The following is a 19,363-nucleotide window of genomic DNA, read 5'->3' as shown; positions in this document are numbered from 1 at the left end:
CAGACGGCGCTTGACTTGTAGAGGCGAAGCCTACCTAATCAGGGCCGACAAAAGATACCTATACTCCAGCTAGATTCCCACAGTGTCGATTGAAGTTGTGATACAGAGTCCCCCAAGGCCCCGGCAAATTCATTTCATCCGACTCCAAGTCCTGCATTTCTCCTTGACCTAGCTCGGTCTCTTTGGCTTATCTTGAAGACCTGACTCCCAGTCCGTAGCACTTCGGTACTTCATACTACCTTACCTAGGTAGGTATCATGTAGGGGAGCCTTTGACGTCGACACCACTTGACCATTGCATATAGCAGTCGCGTCACTCGCAATTGTACTGAGAATACTTTATTCTATTGACATGTCGGGAATGAATGGAGATCTTGTAACAGTCCGTGCGCAAATCGGCGCTCACATTTGACAAGTTGCAAGAATGATGATGATGTCCAGGGTTGGATCGCACCGCACCAGCTTGTGGCTTGCATTTACTAGTAGGCGACTTGAAGACGCCTGTTGGCAGTAGTAGGTATGTAGTCTAGTTCCTCAGCTTGGCGAGGACAAAGGTCAAATTTGGCATATTACGAAGATACAGGGGGTCACCGGACAACTGTTTTCATGTCCACACCTTGAGTCCCCTTCTATAACCCTACTTCCTCTCTTCTTCTTGTTCATCTCCTTCCCTCCCTTTGCCAGACGCAGTCGACTCGCTTCAACAGTGAAGGGCCGAAAAGACCAGCAATCCAGTTTGCGGCTGAAAGTGGATCAAGCAAACAACGGCGACGGAGCAGGAAGCGGCCTTGCTCTTCTTCACCTTGTCAGTCTCCTTGTTTTCCCCCATTTTCTAACCCCCCCTGCCGAGTATGGAGTGGCCCTGCTGCGGCACTGCTTTCCAAGTCTGGGCTCCGATTTGTGTTGAGACTTGTCCTGGCAATACGACGCTCAGATATCAATGGTGGGTTGCATCGGCCGTCACATGAATCTCCCAGGCATTCAGCATCTCCATACAATACTCGCTACTCCATGTGAGTGCAAAGTACAGTTCGTACTCATAGAGAGGCCGTTCGTTGCCCCTTGTCTCTTCTTTGGCAGAGTCTTCCACCGATCAGCCGCAATGCAACGGTACAGGACAGGGGGAGTCGTCCCCGCAACCCAGATCTAAGCTCTACCAGGCAACGCCGACGTGCTTCGATGCAGCTGGCTGTGGAGCTTTTCAGATGGGTCAAAGAAGCCAGGGCTCAAATCGAAGGTTGAGGTGGAGCAATGTCGAACGCCCTGCTGACCAACTGAGCCCCCAGCACAAACTCGAGGTTTGCCGTGTCGACATTTGTTACCTGCTTGCATGTGCCGAATGTGCAAACCATTCCTTGATACAAGCAGGAGTTGCGTATGGAACAGCATCAATGTGATATCGATGTCGGACCAAGTCAAATGCAATTGCCTACTCAAAAGGGGAATCTGCATGGCCTCCTGAGAAACACATTTTCCACCATCAACTTGGAGCAAACTCCGAATCAAGCCCTGGCATAAAGGCCGGGACAAGGGTTTGTTGGTGTCTCGCAGCGCTGGAGCAGTGAACATTAAGGGAACATGAGCCAGATGGTCGGTCACAGAACCCTCGTTGGCCGGGCATGGGGAAACCGTTGCAGACACAAGTTAACCTCTAGGAAGGTGATGAGTGATGATGTCAACAGGCGTCGCATCATATCAGGTGATGGCTGATATGTCTCCTACTTTGCTTTGCACCCTGGTCTACATCTCCAGTCGTAGGTTGTCATAGAGGATCAACAGTCTACAGCTAAGCTTCGTTCACATCGCCTCGAAACCTCTCAAACGAGTCTGCCAATGCAACTCTCAAGTTGAAAGCTTCATGCCTGCAAGTCTCCGTAGACCCCAAATATTGGAGCCTAGATGAGTTTGGGTTGCTTTGCTTGCTTTGCACAATACAGCCAGCCCTCATGCAGTCAGCCGCGGACGTTGGCCCCGATGAATGTTTGGATGAAGAGTAGCATTGATGAAGAGTAGCATTGGTAGACTTCGTACTTCTTGATTTCTACAGAAGCTTGACCATCGGCGGCCCGTCTCTTGCTGCACCAGCGAATGTTCCCCGTCGTACAGAAGCCAGCCCCAACCAAGGTACGGTTGGGTCAGTCTGAGCTGGCAGTCGAGGAGGAGAGAGAGCAATGCCTCTCCTCCTTCGAACAACAGCTTGTCTCGACTCTAGACGCCAGGTTGATCTTGTTCTACAGAGGCCAGCGACTCAGCATAATTGCTTGTTCGAGCGGATTAGACAGATCAGTGCAGCCCTCGTCAGGCACAAGGCACGAGTCGGAAGATATGCCCCAACCCGCAGCTCCAGCGCCCGTACCCAAGTCTTGTTGCCTTTGTGCCACATTCTGTACCCAGCTGCCTAAGACGTAGCATTGGACATGTGATGCAGATGTATTTGTAGGGGGTATCGGGAAGTGCCCGTGTGCTTCGCGATGAGATTCCGCAGATTTACACCCTGAACCGCTACCCTACAATACCTTACATCTTACAAGTCTACAAGGGTAAAATACGTCGGCATGTGCGAGTACCAAACCACAATATGCCAACTTCCGCTATCTACTCACCTTTGATATATTCCCCAGGTACAATTATTCTGCCTTTTCGTTGGGTTACCGCTACTGGTCCTCGGCTGATACATGAAGGCGGATTATCATCCTGGTGTTGTGGATCAGCTGCAATCGAATGGGCTCTACGCAATCATATGAGGAAACATCAGCATAAACAATAATATGCTAAACGTCAGATTAGAGAAAAGCAATGAGTAGAATGACAACCTGACGAGAGTTCACGTTGTGAACAAGCCTCGAGGCTGTTCAAGGCTCGGACCCAACAGGGAATACTTACTACTAGGTATGGAGATCAAGCCTCGTAAAGCCGGGTTATGACTCTGTTCAGCACCTTATCTTAGTGGGGTGGTCGCCGGTTGACTCAACATCATTCCAGCCTCGTCATAGAGGGGCAACTCTTCAGCCTTTTCTACCACCGCAACTCCCCTCTTGCTCGCGACAAATACCTTGGTTGCACAGCTCTTTGCTGTTCACGCGTCTTTCTTTTGCTTCGACAGTTTGGATACAGAAGCCGCTTTGCTTGCTGTAGGATTCAACGATACTCCATACCCGCAGCCTCCCCGGGACTTGACACAATGGCTCAGAACCCGGCAGACGAGCTCCTTCGGCGTCCGTTATATGGTAAGTAAAAGCACTTTGTCGCGCCACTGGCAAGGCCTACCAATACCGGCCGAGACACGGGACACGAGACATACAGCTTATAGGACACGCGCTGTTTCTTGCCCGAGTCTCGATTTGATTCTACGATCTCTGAACAAGTGCTGACAACTTGCGCCAACGCGGTCTTAGTCTACGATCTTCCGCCAGAAAGCCTCGCAGGCTTGACGCTGAAACCGGACGCGGACGCAATCGCCGTCGAGGAACCCGAGACGTCAACGATTCCCAGCCAGGCTTCGGACTCGTCCTCCGACAGCTTTGTCGGTTCCCAAGCATGCTCTCTCTGCAAGCTTTCCTTCACCACCGTATTAGACCAGCGAAGTCACATCAAGTCCGATTTTCACAATTACAATCTCAAGCAGAAGCTGCGGGGTCAGGGCCCGGTCTCAGAGGCCGAGTTTGAAAAGCTGATTGAGACTCTGGACGAATCGCTCTCGGGCTCCGACTCGGAAGATTCGGAAGACGACGAGGACGAAGGGCGTCAGGATTCTACGCTTACGGCGCTGCTTAAGAAGCAAGCAAAGCTGACGGAGAGACGAAACGCCACCAGAGAGAATAACAAACAAGGCGATAATGACGACGATGAACTCTCAGGGAGGCCGGGCAAGGGGAAGCCGGCGCTGATATGGTTCAGCTCGCCGTTGCTTCCAGAAAACACGTATTTCGGCATCTACCGAGCGATATTTACAGATGAAGAGCAACGCCAGCCCGACTTGGTCGAGGTCATCCGGAAGAAGCAGCTCGAGCCCATAGCCATGCCTAAGCCTGCAAAGGACGGGACGCTGCCGCCGATCGCGTACAAGGGGCCGCACTTCTTCCTCTGCATGATCGGAGGCGGCCATTTTGCCGCCATGGTCGTCTCCCTCGCGCCGAGAGCCGCCAAATCGGGCAGCACAACCATGAACCGAGAGGCCACGGTCCTCGCCCACAAGACCTTTCACAGATACACGACGCGTCGAAAACAGGGTGGTTCTCAGTCGGCAAACGACAACGCCAAAGGCAAAGCGCACTCTGTCGGCTCGTCTCTGCGTCGGTACAACGAAACCGCCCTGGTCGAGGATGTGCGCGCTCTTCTCCAGGACTGGAAGGGGCTCTTGGACTCTTCCGAACTGCTTTTCATCAGGGCAACAGGAACGACAAATAGGAGAACCCTGTTTGGCCCCTATGAAGGACAAGTTCTTCAAGCCAACGACGCTCGTATCCGAGGGTTTCCATTTAGTACCAGGAGAGCTACTCAGAACGAGCTGATGCGGTCCTTCATCGAGCTAACTCGACTCAAAGTCAGGGAGATTGCTCCAAGCAAGGCAGGACTAGACAAGGCGAACGGGGCACCAAGCAAACCTGCGACACCATCCAAGCCGGCAAAGCCGACGTTGTCAGAAGAGGAGGAAACGGCGCTGCTTCATACGTCTCAGCTACAAGCCTTTGTACGGCGGTCCAAGCTACCTGCACTTTTATCGTACCTCACAAAAAATAACCTGGATCCGGACTTTGAGTTCTATCCTCCGGAACAAAACTACCATACACCACGCCTTTTACACTACGCAGCTGCTCAGAACTCTGCTCCTTTGGTGCTGGGGATCCTTACACGAGCCGGGGCGAACCCGTTGCTCAAGAACGCGGAGGGAAAGACGCCCTTCGAGCTCGCTGGAGATCGCTCTACGCGGGATGCCTTTAGAGTAGCCCGCTCTGAAGTAGGAGAGGGGAAATGGGACTGGGATGCGGCCAAGGTTCCTCCCGCCATGACCAAGGACGAGGCAGATCGCCGTGACGAGCGGGAAAAGCAAGAAGCAGATAAGAAGGAGTCCGACAGGAGAAAAGCGGAAGAAGAGAGGCTCCGTACTGAAGGGCCAAGGCTCCCTGAGCAGAAGACGAAGAAGGGAAACAGCATAGCGTCCATAATCGCCAAGACGCCACAAGAGCGCAGGGAGGAGGAAGCCAGGGGGCTGACGCCCGAGATGAAGTTGAAACTGGAACGAGAAAGACGAGCGCGAGCGGCAGAAGAGAGAATCAAGAGGCTACAGGGTGGTAGTTGAATATATGCTTCCTGTGAGACAGCTAAGCCACGTAGTAGACGTAGGTAGGTAGGTAGGTAGCTCATGCTGGCATCAATATCAATCTATCTGACCTTGAAATCACCTTTGGCTAGGTTGCCAGCCGTTCACTTATGATTCCTAGGACGAAATACCCATCAAGCAACTGAACAACACAGCAGTTGTATCTATTCAGAACCTTTCTTGCCGTAGCACCACACGTGAAATGCTCAGCGCGTGTCCTCGACTGGCCTACAACAGAGGAGGCACTCCCAAGATATGCGTACATAGTCCACGTCTAGCCCGAGTTGAAATCAAACATATGCCATACAGGCCTTCGTGCATCTTTTGGATGAACACCAACAGCATCGCCATCATGCACAACGCCCTGGTAGGGCATAAAAGGGGGGGAATATGCCCAAGTGCTCTTTCTTCTTCTTGAATGCGAAAGTTCTTCACGAGAACACGGAAGTCTCATCCAGCACGCGAATGCACCAAGCATCTTCGCTTAAGACGCTCCCATGTACGTGTGGCAATCACGACGGGCAAGTGGTCCGATGCCGAAGAGTGGCAGCTGCAAGAGCGCCTGAACCACTGCCGAGGGTTTCCACTCCCACACTCCCACACTCCCACAAATTGCTCTCCTGGAAACGACATGTTCTCCCACAAACATTTCTTCCTTCACGATACCCAACATTTCTCTCATTCCAGCCTACACTTCGAGCCACCCGTTGCCCTCGACAAGTGTCGAGAGATGGGCGATCCTTTGTCCATCATCAATGCTCTGGCGTCGGTCCCCATCAGCATCACAACCCTCAAGACCTCTTTCATTATTTTGTCCCATTATTCCCTTTCACTCCACGTTGTTCACTTCCCATCGGTTCCCGGTTTCCACATCCCCTCTCTTCTTCCCTTCCCTACCTGAACATGCACCTCTTCGCTTTTCGCTGCACCAACTCCTCTCCTGAATGATCGCACTCAACCTCGTCCCTTGAAGACGGCTGTGTTTTTATTGATGAAATGACGCTTCTTTCATCACTAAGCGATCTAATTTCACCATCATCCCTCTTTCTCAATGCACTCGTCATTCCATCATGCTTCTATATTCGTCTTTCCATTTCATTACGCGTCACAAGAGTCTGAAGGTTGTCTCACATGACACTCCAATACCCAACGCGCCTTATCTCCATGCTTGCCGGCAAGAGACGAAGGTTACTCCTGAGCGAGCTGCGCGCTCCTTGTTCTTTAGCTGGGAGCAATCACTATCATCGTCCTGATGCACTGAGAATGCCTGTGTCTCACCTCTCTGTCCCCTTGTCATCATCACCCTCCTCATCCTCATCATCATGGACCCCATTGCTGTTGACCTTCTAGCCCGACGCCTACTCCTTGTCAGTTGAGCAAACGCTAACACAATACCTTGCTCTAGTTCTCACGACACAGAAGAAGTGTGACGAACCGAGGCGAACCGAACGAACCGATCGAGCGGCCGGCCGAGTGTATACACAGAAATATCTATAACATATATATAATGGGGTGCTTTTGGACTGGTTGGGAATGGGGCTCATGAAGAGAGGTTCGAATTGGGTCACAACACGCCGCACTTCTTCATCCTTCGTTACGTCGGACGAACCACGAGTGGACCATGAGCGAACCACGACTGAACCACGACTGAACCACGAGCGAACCACGACTGAACCACGACTGAACCACGAGCGAACCACGACTGAACCACGGTTCAACGATCGATACGCACACGGCCGAGTCTTCAAGACATAATACAATACATATATATATACATGTTGAGTGATGGGTGGCTTGAGGGGTTGGTTGGACGATATGGCGCCTCGATGTGAGGTGAACCGTCAGCGACAACACTGCTTCTCCGACAAGTAGTCCGAGACGATCCCAATTTCTACGAGCAGTCAAGTCCCAGCGAGGCTAAGTCCGGCGAACGAACGAACGAGCGAGCGAGCGAGCAGAACGATCGATCGAACGGCCGAGTGTATAAGAAAGATTGATACAACGTCGAAACAAAGACGCACGCATATACATGGGTTGATGGGTTGCGTGGGGTTTATGGGGCATAGGAGGGGGCATGAATTACGAACACCCCTGCTTCCTGACTGAAACCCGCCGAGCAATTGCAAGGCATCGATATCACAGGAGTGGGTCGATCGATCGATTCAAACAAGCAGACACAGAGTCGAGCGGCGGAATATAACGACTGCCCACTGTCAATCGAGAGACTTTGGACGTTTGATGCAATCGTACAAAGCAGGCACGAAGAATGGCACTCAAGCATCGATCTACGACTTGAAAATCCCCCTAATCAAAGGAGCGCAGGCATCACGGTATACGACAGAGAAGGGGAAAACCTTCTGAGCGACCACTTTGCAATCAACGATTACGACAGGTCGCATCAAATGAAGTCTTTCTTCTTTATCGAGTCAACATCACCAAAGCTGCTGGTATGCCAAATTCCCAAAAAAATTTGTGCTCAAAGTCACATTCACGCGAGCATCGGCTGATAGTCACTAGAGATCAATTCCAAGTGTGCTTGTTTTCTCGACTAAGCAACGCACAACACGTCTCGTCACATTACACAGCTTCTGCTCGCGACTGAACGGATCTCTCGAGCTCCGATACTAAATGCCATCTGAGAACTATCATACTGTTCTCTCCAAACTGTCTGCGCGTAGAAGCCGACATCCGCCTTGGACGTTAGAGGCTACTCGCTGCATCAAGCCTGCCCAGCTTTGGAGTAGCAATCCATTGTGACGACCATTGAGTAAGCGTCGCGTCTTGCTTTGAGGAGAGTCGATGCTGCCCTGCTGTACAAGACGACTTCCTCCGATCCTCGACTACGGGCTAGCAGGCTCCGAGCTCAACATCTTTCGGTCACTCAATCGACAGTGAGCGCATCTTTATCGACCTGACAACAGCAGAGCAAACAACTGTCTTGCCTGGCCGGCACGACTCATTCATTGGTCGTGACCCCGCCAATGCGTTAGGTGGTGGTGTTCCTCTGGCTGGTCCCAAACCATCGAGTTTGTGGAACGTCCGCGCGAAAGTTTCACTCGCATCATCCTTCATCTCCAACCCCACGACGGCAGGCCAACCTCGAATGCTTCGCAAGGCAGCCAACTTGAGTTGTTGTGCTATTCTTGATGAATCTGATCATCTGGCACTTGCTCGCTCACTTACGCCGTCGGGCCGATGGGCGAGGAGCGATATCACCTTGGCAGCAAATCAATGGGTGCTGGCTTTGCTTGAGAGACTGACTAGCCATGCAGCTGGATGACGATGACAATTCAGCAAAGTCCAACCGGATCGACAAGGGTACATATTGAGCTAGGACTCAAGCCCTCCAACCCTCATAGTCTCATCAAGCTTATTCGATCTCAATACCGATACAACCCCAGGGCGACGCATAAACACTACTCATGCCGCAACTGATCCCCCATCCGAGAAATGGCCGTGTGCTTTGCATCATCATGAGACCAACCGGACCGGTTTGAATATCACCCCGCAGGATTAGAGCAGGTTTTCATTTCGAGTTCTTTCCCATAAAGGTATGTGGTATTTTCCACTGGTAGCGGCATTGAACATATATCCGTCGCCACAATATCTGTGGTCAAGATCGGCGGGGGGAATGGTGTTGCTTAGGATTACAAGACGACTGACTGAAACTATAAGTAGCAGCGACAGTTCTTATGGTTTCAAAAAATGAGAGACTTGATATTCAGTTCAACAAAGCACGACAAGAGGAAAACAACAGCGGAGCACGTAGAATCTTGACGCTGGTCCGGCCCTTCTGACAGAGAAGTGAGACCTCGAGCAACAATGGCGGCAAGGCTAGCTAGTCTGTTGGCCGCCCTTTTGGTGGTTTTCTCCGATGCTGTGGGCTTCGTCGTTGCACAAGGCTCCAGGCCGGTGTTTGCCCATTTCATGGTATGGTATATCATCATGGTGATAGCCTAAAGAACCTAGCTGACATAAAACCATTCAGGTAGGCATCGTTGAAAAGTTTACTGTTCAGGATTGGATCAACGAGATCCAACAGGCACAAGCCATTGGCATTGATGGCTTTGCTCTGAACTGCGCTCCCCCTTGGGTCGATAGCTACACGCCGAAGCAGCTCGACAATGCGTATACAGCCGCTCAGCAGCTCAACTTCAAGATGTTCATTTCTTTCGACTTCGCTTACTGGTCCAACGGCGACACGGGCAACATCACAAGCCTTGTGGGCAAATACGCTGCCCACCCGGCCCAGGCCATGTTCAACGGAGGCGCTCTCGTTAGCACCTTTGTTGGCGATTCCTTCAACTGGAACGCCGTGAAAAGCGCCCTGGGCAGCCAGAAACTGACGGTGATCCCGAATATGCAGGATCCTGCCTCACTCGGAAGCGTCAGCAACCAGCTTGGCATCGACGGGGCTTTCTCTTGGTATGCTTGGCCTACAGACGGCGGCAACAGCGTCATCAAAGGGCCCATGACAACCGTGTGGGATTTGAGATACATCCAGGGCCTCGGCGGTCGACCCTACATGGCACGTAAGTCTTTCCGAGCGATGATTTGGTGCTGCGTTGAGCCTGAGCTGGAGCTGTGATATTTACCGAGATAGCTGTTTCTCCATGGTTCTCGACCCATTTCAATACCAAGAACTGGGTCTTCATATGTGAAGAGCAGCCAGTCCGTCGGTGGCAGCAGATACTCGACATGAAGCCCGCCCTGGTTGAGATCATTACCTGGAACGGTGAGTGTACTCGGCCTTTCAGCCCCAGTTCCCGTATCGCAAACAAGGAGGCTGACCAACGAATACTTGATACTCACAGATTTTGGTGAAAGTCACTATATCTCGTAAGCGAACCAGTCCCCCCCTCCCTCCCCCTTGCCTCTCCTCTCTTCGCCACCCTCCTGAGTCCAGCTGGCGAAATGACAACAGCGTTGTTAATGTGTTTCACGTCTGCATAGTGGCCCAGAGCCCAACCACAGCGACGACGGGTCCTCCCAATGGGCCAATGGCTTCCCCCACGACGGCTGGCGAGACATTTACAAGCCATATATCGCTGCCTACAAGGCCGGCGCATCGTCCCCTACCGTCCAGGCAGATGAACTCGTCTACTGGTACCGCCCGACTCCACATGGTGCCCAATGCAGCAGCGATCCGTTGGGTGTTCCTCGAGGAGCTGAGCTGATGGACGACTTGGTCTTTGTCAGCACGTTGCTCACGCAGCCTGCGCAACTGACCGTGACCAGTGGAAACGTGGCACCTGTCACTATCAATGCTGATGCCGGCATCCATGTCTTCAACTTCACAATGGGCGTTGGCAAGCAGTCCTTCTCGCTCTCCCGTGGCGGCAGGCAAATCCTGGGTGGCCAGAGCGCAAAGGACATCAGCAACTCGTGCCAGACCTATAACTTCAACGCATACGTGGGCAAGTTCTAGACCAAGCGGACGCGTGTGCTGGGAGAGATGGCGTCCAACAGCAACAGACAGCGCTCATGAATTTTGCCTTCATCCGCTCTATTGAATCATTAACACGTCTTTAACCCCCCCCAACGCCGAGGTCAAGCCATGCTTGGTGGCCATCAACTAGTGTGACAAGAAAAAGCGCCCTTGCTTGCCCGCGGATATACATGATTCCTCGAAAAGGGCGGGCGGCGTGTGCTAGTCAAGCCAGGCCGCAGCTGAACCAAGGAATAAGAGATCTCGTTGTCGTGAGGAGCAGAGGCCAACACATCTGTCTCTTGTTATGGCTTGAGTGGCTGGCTGTTGGGCGTCTAGCCTCCTCAGACGGGGGCGGAAGTGACTTCTGATGAAAAAGACCGTCGTTTGGTCTCCTACAGAATATGTGGCTGCTGTTTACCGTCCAACAAGGCAATCGTCGTCTCGTTTTAGCCCTCTTCTTTGTCACCCGTATTCTGTCTGCATGGTGCTGCGGCTGATACATGTCACATCTCACCAATTCCAACTGTGAGATAGCTCTGGGACACTTAAGAGGTCCCTTGCAGGGGAGCCAATAAGGCCATCATCTGGGAGGGTCTCGAGCGGAGGTGGCTCCGTCTTGGCCCGTTAGCCTCTCTCTATGTTCTTGGTCGCCGTCAGGGTAAAAGGCAGCAGAGAGGGCAGAGAGGCAAAAGGACAGAGGGATCGGACGCCAGATTTCTCTCGCTTGCCTGTCCTGGGGCAGCTGAGACGCAATGTGGTGTTGTTCTGGTTGCTGTTGTTGTGCCTGTGTTTTTCCTCTCCTTTCTTTTTGCTTCCGCCCTGTCCCTTTCCTCCCGTCTCCGGCGCTCCATATGAAGCAGAAGTCGATCCCCCCTCCACTTTCTTCCTTCCACCAACATGCCCTTTGATACGATGGACTCTTTTGTCCCGCGATTTTAACACCATTCCTGCGCTCGCCCGTTCCTGTCCGTGACGATGCAAGATAGGCTCTCGCCTCCGAGCAAGAAGCACCGTCGCCTGGCTTCAGAACGTGCAGATTCCGCCGACCAGGAGCCATCTTTGGCCGAGGACAGCATCACGCCAGCGCAGACGCAGACATCCGCGCGTACACCGCCCCCCGCCTCTTCATCGTCTGAATCGACCGAATCGTCGTCGGAGTCTACCGCGCCCAATCCAGAGACTGCAAAGCAGCCCGCAAGAAGACGGCCTGTCAGGAAGGCTGTCAATGTTGCCTGCGAGTCTTGCCGGAAGCGCAAAATAAAGGTATGGCCGGCTCGAACCCCACCCCTAGCGAAGTCTGCTCGGAGTCTAAGCTCATACGCGCCAAACTGGTCGAGAAACAAAGTGCAATGGGAACCGGCCGAAATGCTCAGCATGCGAAGCTCGCCTGGTCGAGTGCGAATATGCGTCGGCCTATCGTGAGGAGACAATCTCGGCCGCGCTCAAGCGCAAGTACCAGGAGGAGAACAAGAAATCGAGTTCCTATGAGGAGTTCTTTACCGCTCTACAGAACTGCTCGGAGGATGATGCGATGACCATGTTCAGCTTGGTGCGTCAAGGCGTCGACCCCGGGGCTCTTCTGAGGCAGATGAAGGAAGGCGACCTGTTGCTACAGCTGTCCGTCGTCCCTGAAACTCGGAGGCGCTATCAGTTCCCCTATCTGGCCGCCATGCCTCTCCATCTCCAGACTCCGGACAACCCGTACCTCAACTCGGTTTTGTATGAGACGGCATTCCACGGAGTTGGCCAGCAGGGCGGCCATGGGTCCGCGTTGCCTCAAAGTGCATTGGCCAGCCGATATCAGAACATCTACCTTCAGCCGTATCACGCAGCCGAGCTTCTGGATCCTTTAATTGACCACGTCAAGCCGTCCAAATGGACCATGGTCAGCACTGACGACCACTTGATGCGGACGCTCTTGCGAGCTTACATTCTCCACGAATACCCAACCTTTCCCATCTTTCACAAGGACATCTTCCTCCAGGCCATGATTGACGAGGACACGCAATATTGCACGCCAATGCTCGTCAATGCCTTGTTGGCGGAAGCATGCGTAAGTTGCCGCGTTCTTCACAACGAATCTGGCCACGCCCGCCTCTGATTGCCCGATTTCAGGTCAGATCGGACATGTCATGAATGGACAGATGAGCTGACCGAGTTTCCTACCAGCACTCCTTCATTGGCATACCCAATCGGCACCAGTTCTGGGTCCCCCAGAGCCTCAGATACCGCTTCTTAGCCGAGGCAAAGCGCCTGTGGGAGCTTGAGAGCGACAGGGTAGACTTGGTTACCGTGCAGGCCGCCACGCTCCTGAACCTCATCTATAGCCACAACGGCATGGACAAGGTTGGCCAACCGTATCTGATGCATGGGCTTCGACTTGCCCAACAGCTGGAGCTCTTTGGAGACCATGCCCACGTAAAGAACCAGAGGATGATACACGCTCGCGTCTTCACCGCTTGGGCTCTCTTCAACTGGCAATGGTGTGTATCCCCCGTGCCTTTCTCTCGTCCAGTCACTGTACAAGCATGCACTCTGCGCATATCGTCTCGTCTCGTCTCCCCGTCCGCTGACATGTCGACCGCGCTCCTTGGCAGCATACAATCGTACTATTACTATCGGGCTCCTCTGATCCCTGATCCGCCGGCCACGCCGCTGCCCGACCCAGATGAGCATCCGTTTTGGTATGGGGACTTCAAGCTTCGATACCCGCTGAATCCGACGTTGGTGCCGGCACATTATGGGCATTACTTCAAGGCCGTTTCCGGTCTGCGTTCGATAATCCACGACATGGCTGCCATCAGCTACAGTCAGAAAGAGGAGCGCACAGTATCGCCCCGGCAAATATGGTCTATATTTTCGAGGTTGGAGAAATGGTATCTGGGGCTGCCCGCAGTTCTCTCCCCCCGAAACATCGTCTTCCCATGGCAGCTCAAGGTGCAGTACGTTTCCCCTGCTGCCCGACAATCCGCGATGATGTACCCTTCAACGTCCTGTCTTGCCGTGCCCTTGTGTGAACGAACGCTGACGAGACCGTTTTTGTTTCAGCATGGAGCTTTACCTTGCCACCATTCTGTTTTCTACAAAACAGGCGGATGTTTCAGAGGCTTCGACGCTCATGAAAGAAACGGCCCAAAAAACGGCTGCCCATGCAGCTGCTCGCCTCGAGACTGTTGCGCGCCTGTACTATATCCGGCACAGCTTCGAGTACTGCGACCCCTTCTTGACGATTCATCTCTCCTTCGTAGCGGGCGGGGCCATGGACAGCCTCAAACTGACTCCGGCTCACGACGTGGAGACAATCAAATCCCTAAAGTCCACAATCATCCTCAGCCTCAAGGGGCTATACGATCAAGGCCAGCACATTCATCTGACCTCGGTCATCTATCGGCTGCTGCGGGATCGGCTCAGTCCAGAAGATCTAGCCCTCCTCCAGAACTACGTGGTCTGGGATCCCCTCGCCCCCGAAGAGCCGCTCTTGGTGCAGTATGCCCAGTCCCATTATCCCCTGACTATGGGGAGCAAGCATCAAGACCCGACTTCCACGCGGCTTGAGAACCTTGTCAAACAATATGGGCAGCTATCGACCGACGACAGTCAATGATCTCCACCGATATCATTGCATAGAACCTCGAGAATTTCGGCTCGGTATGGCAGACGCATCATCAAAAGTTGACAACGCCTCCCCCCTCACCTGCGCGTGAATGACGAGGTGGTCACATTTTCGAGCGACTGCTATGAACTTGTGCAACCGAGCGGAACATTGGGGGTCAGGGTACGCGGGAGATCCATTCGTTGTCGCTTCAGGCACTCAGGTGGACGGACATGAACCACCTAGAGCGTTTGGTGATGGTGCTATCAGTATCAGTCGACCTACGATGCGATGCGGACCTGTTCCTGAACGGAGGGGCCAAAGCTCGAAGGCTCGTACTCTTGTTAAAGACAGGCCCCGGAAATGCCTTCTCAGAGTGGTCAGGATCCTGGTGGTAGAGCTCGGTTTTCAGGGTAGCTCTGCAAATCCCAGCGTATGTGGTGTGCATCATCACCGACAGCTTCACCCTGAGCCTTGATCTGCGACTTTCGATTCTCTCCCTCTGCCTCACCCCCTCTCTCTCTCCGATCTCTGAGGCTTTTCCTTCTTCTCAAGCTCGTCTTGCCCAGCCTTTTGTATTCCCTCTCCAGTTCTCATCCTCTCTCGTCATTTGGCGTCAAGGCGCATGGGGAACAACGGCAATTCTTTTTCCTACAGTACAATGGCGCTCAGACATGGAGCATGTATACGCAGAGTGCACCACATTGTCACAGGGCCCGGCTGGCCGCCGCTATGCGTACATAGGTACTCTGTGTGAGCTGGTTGGGAGTTCAGTCCATACCTAGTAGCTAGGTAGTTGCCATGGGATTTCTGTAACAGACGGTACACGTAGCAACAGTATCCATGAATTGAATGCTTGTATGTAGGTTTCATTAGACCCTGACAATTGTTCGGATCGGACCCTGGACTGGCTCTGCCGGCAAAGCAATGTTTCGAGGCGATATGAGGGATGCCGGCCGCACGCGAGCAAGGACACAAGTAAAGCTGAGCTCCATGAAACCCTGCGTGTGCCCTGTATGCTGCAGGAGGACATCAAGAATTGTACAAAGTCGAAGCACCTCAGGGGGAACGGAGTATCACTCGAAGCGCTAGACGAAAGACGTCTCTGTCGGACAATTGAGGCACTTCTGTACCTGAGCAGACAAGTAAGGTGGTACAGTAATACATTCGGACTTAACAAGAATGCAAGGCAAGCAGGCCGGTGGGGGACCAGCCAAGCCAGCGTAGCAGCGCATGATGGATGTCGAGCTTCGCCACCCCCGTTGGATCGGGTGGCCGCTTCAGGTCATCCTCGTGGTGAAACAACACGGGGTCGTCTGCGGGATCAGCCTGCCTGGTGGGCGGCAATCTTGGTGCACGTTTAGCCGATACCGACCGCCCGTGTGGCGTCCAGCAGTGGAAGCACATTCGTCCTCGTATTATACGGCGGAGCGGTAAATCACACCGTTTGATTCGGGGATGACCTGAGCGTATGGCTTTGCCAGCTCTGCCTGCAGGCCCCTATGCATAAGAATGACTGTATGTACTTACAGCCAAGCGTCATTAGACCTGAACATGGTGGACGAGCATGGGCCGGCAATGGGCGTTGCCCTCCTCATCAGGATAGGTGGGAGAATCCGAAGTAATGAGATGAGCCTTGGCCGAACTTCTTTAAACGTGCCGAATTCTGCCGTTGCCCTGTTTTGCTGGCATGCACCAAACAGTAGAGACTCCTGACGGCATTCCCAACTAGGTATCTCGTGCAAAGAACCGACCGGTGAGGGCAGATGTAGTCCTAGGCGAACGGCTTGTGCGCAGGGGAGAAGCTCGAAAGGCTCTTGGAACAACCTCGACATGGCATCCTGGTGCAGATTGGTTCGTACCTGCAGCACAATGAAGCCGGTAGTAGTAAGGTAGGGAGAGTTGACTGGGCGCTTAGAGCGTAGCGTACGGTGCGGTGCACCTATTCCCCAAAACCCCACTCTCCCGCCGTCGATAGCCAGGTGATGGCGAGTTAGCCGGTAGGGAGAAAGTACTCGTACAAGTACAATGCAGCTGAAAGAGACGGGTGGCTTCCCACGCGTGATGGCAGCCAACACTCCGAGGTTCAAGGGCCGTGAAGATACAGAGTACAAGTATTCTTCATGACAAGCTGATGGCAGCTTGTCCTCGCAGGCCGTCCAGACGACACTTTGCACTCGCTTCCGCCATGGGCGGGCCTCTGTGGTGGATTCACAAGCGACGATCTCGGAGACAGCCGACAGCGCGTGCAATATGTCGATCCGGGCCATGATTCCATAGCGTTGCCAAAGGCAAGAAGAGCTGACGGCCCTATTCTAGAAAGGGCTTTTGCAAACAACGGGGTGTAGTAGAGTTCTCAAGACACATCTGGTAAAAGTTAAAAGCCCTGGGAGAGGGCTGTTATCCTCATTGTGTCTCCTGAGAAGAGGGCGGACGATTTGAGAGCCACCTCGGCGGTGTTGGTATGATCAACTCCGTACCCCGTGGTGGGAATGTATGCCGTGTTCATCAAAAACCCCTTTGATAAAGGCACGTGTACCGCGAGAAGCAATTTCACAGCGACGTCGTTGAGCGAGAAACAGGCTGAGAGCGCCATCCGACGGACACATGCTTGGCATTGCCGATGCCGAGCGGACGGAGATTATGGAACCATGACATGATGTTGGACAAACGAATGCTCTGCATGCTGTCCTACTGCTCTGGAGGACAGTGGCCAAGCGCCAAGTCCCTGTAAATCCGTAGTCCGTAGTCCGTAGCACTAGGAACGACAGGGGCATCGCGACCAAATATCCGGGCCTGATTAGATCGACGAAATATCGTCCGAACGCCATGGCTGACTCGAGCAACTCCGAACATGGCCAAGCAGCCATCTTCGTTGGATGAGCTGAATACTCGTAGGCTGTGGGTATGGAAACATATCTTCACATCGGCTGCAACTCGGCAGGATACTCGAACGGGGAAGAGGAAATCGTCCCTCTAGCCCGGCGACAGGAGGGGCTGGTTGGTGGGATGGCTAGGCCACTACTCCTTCTCCATTTCCTCTTTCGGAGGGGTTTAGTGATTGATCAGTATGGTGGTGTAGACATGTCGGGCCACGCATGATGTGCTCTCATCTGTCAACTCGTGTTAGTAGGGAGCGCGGAAATTGTACGTACGGATACAGCAAGCTCTCTAGTCAAGCAGGCCCTTGGAGCAAATGGGAGCTGGGATTTGATGCAATGGGAAGAGTATTGCCCGTGGAGTGGTGACACTTACAAGCAGATGATTGAGAGAGGCTGTACGTGTTTGGTGCCGAAGCCCCCCGTGTTGTGAATTCGAGTATCTCTGGATTGGCGAGGAGAATGTCGCCATACGAAGCTGGATTCGCCGTCATTATTGGTGCTGGTGGTGTACTGCTGTATGGGCTGGCACGAAGCTCCTAGGCGCGGCGAGTATCCGAGGTGTTGAGCATGGGTGTAACTACCAGCGTGCTGGGTGCCGCAAATTGTTCGCAGACAAGATGCGTCCAGCGTGGGAAATGGGGCTGTGAAAGGTCGCTTCTGCGTCGCTTAGAGATGTTCGTCCGCCAAGGGGCGAACAGGGATTGCTTCGCTTCTCTGGTCTGATTGAGCCGGCGGCCGGGATCGGTGGCGGAGGCAGTGTTGACGGGGAGAAGAACCTGGAAACCTGCCATCAACTAACCAATAAACAGAGGCCAAGGCAGAAAGAAAAGACGTTGCCGGACGCGGTTGGCACTGACAAGGCGTGGGTTGAGAGACATGGGCGAGGCATGGCGAGGCATGGGTTAGCTGGCATGGGGTGATAGGCGACCGGCTTCTGGTCGAAATGGGGACGAGGCGAGGAGAGCGAGGCGAGCGCCATACGAGGCGACTTAGACGAGGACAAGGAACTGTGTCTGGGTTCGGAATAGCGGTCGGCGGATAATAAGGGTAGCGTCGACGTGCAGCTTGTCCATCTACAAGTAGCACACTCGCATCAGCCAGTCATGGGCCGAGGAGGAGTCAAGGAGTCAAGGGGTCAAAGCGAGAGGCTCCATGTCGAGAAGCCGTACCTGAGCTAGTACCGCATTAGCTTGCGGGTTGCTGCAACGAGGCGCCGCCGAATATTGGATGCAAACCAAAGCAGGTCGTATGACAAAGCAGAGACGGTTGGTGTATGATCTCAGCTGGAGATGGTCTGTCGGCGTCTGTGCGGCGGATGTCGGCTGGTGCAGATTGGTCTGTGTCGAGGGTGTCCAGGGTCAAGGCGCGGGATGGCAGTCACAGACGGACGGCCGGTGAGCTGAGAGGGAACAGAGAACAGTTTGATTCGTCTATGGGAAGAGCAGAGACGTGAGAGAGAGAGACAAGGGTCATCATCATGGCAAGGATGTGACAAGGCGTGAAAAAAGACAAAGGGAGGACAGGGAAGGAAAAAAAGCAAAGAAGCAAAGCAAGTGGAAACAAACAGGGGCATCAGGCGGTAACGTGATATCGATCGAGGATCAAGTGGGAAGGAAGGCGCCGGCGAACCTGAAGCAGGAGACACCCGCAAGCATCTCCCAGATTTGGAAGCTACGAGCCTCGGAAGGTGCAGTGCAGCGGCAGGAGGTTTAGCCTTGTTTGGCATTAGGCTCGCGGGTTAAACTTGTCTGCAAGCTTAGGCGCTAAGAGGCCAATCAAAGGCGGTTGGCGAGCTGCAGGTGAGGCTTGGGGGGGAAAGCGTGCGCGCATGAATATTGGCCATTTCGACGAGATTGGATGCCTGCGACTCTTTTGATTGGGCTTGTTCTGGGTATTGGTGAGAGAGTAAAGCCAAGGTAGAGAGGCAATATTCAACATTGACTGACCTATTGCATTGCTGCATGGCATGGCAAAAGGTAAGGTTAGTGTTAAGGTAAGGTAAGGTAAGGTAAGGTAGCAAATGGTTACTATCCAATAGGTACTCTAAGTCAAATGCAAGATGACCAGCAATCAGAGTGGTCAAAACACCAAAAACTAAAACTAAACACCTCTCAAACGTGCATAGCGGCGCCGAAAACC

At 53.3% G+C, this 19,363-nt stretch overlaps 3 protein-coding genes across 3 annotated transcripts; all 3 read left to right on the top strand.

Annotated features, from left to right (window-relative positions):
• Window positions 1-3,180: 3,180 nt before the first annotated feature.
• On the top strand, window positions 3,181-5,298 carry TRIREDRAFT_59270 (uncharacterized protein; the record flags this gene model as incomplete). Its single annotated transcript, XM_006964288.1, has 2 exons — window positions 3,181-3,226; window positions 3,395-5,298. The coding sequence occupies 2 exons, from the start codon at window positions 3,181-3,183 to the stop codon at window positions 5,296-5,298; spliced, it is 1,950 nt and encodes a 649-aa protein (XP_006964350.1).
• A 3,843-nt stretch (window positions 5,299-9,141) lies between these two features.
• On the top strand, window positions 9,142-10,747 carry TRIREDRAFT_73179 (glycoside hydrolase family 95; the record flags this gene model as incomplete). The annotated part of the gene is made up of 5 exons (XM_006964287.1): window positions 9,142-9,249; window positions 9,302-9,851; window positions 9,923-10,054; window positions 10,134-10,158; window positions 10,273-10,747. The coding sequence occupies 5 exons, from the start codon at window positions 9,142-9,144 to the stop codon at window positions 10,745-10,747; spliced, it is 1,290 nt and encodes a 429-aa protein (XP_006964349.1).
• A 724-nt stretch (window positions 10,748-11,471) lies between these two features.
• On the top strand, window positions 11,472-14,354 carry TRIREDRAFT_121252 (uncharacterized protein; the record flags this gene model as incomplete). The annotated part of the gene is made up of 4 exons (XM_006964286.1): window positions 11,472-12,013; window positions 12,096-12,803; window positions 12,920-13,692; window positions 13,799-14,354. Exons 1-4 carry the CDS (start codon window positions 11,726-11,728, stop codon window positions 14,352-14,354), a joined length of 2,325 nt encoding a protein of 774 aa, XP_006964348.1. The 5' UTR covers window positions 11,472-11,725.
• Window positions 14,355-19,363: the final 5,009 nt, after the last annotated feature.

This window comes from Trichoderma reesei (assembly GCF_000167675.1).
Source record: "Trichoderma reesei QM6a unplaced genomic scaffold TRIREscaffold_6, whole genome shotgun sequence".
In the NCBI taxonomy this organism is placed as follows: domain Eukaryota; kingdom Fungi; phylum Ascomycota; class Sordariomycetes; order Hypocreales; family Hypocreaceae; genus Trichoderma; species Trichoderma reesei.
This window is presented reverse-complemented; position numbering and strand designations above follow the sequence as displayed.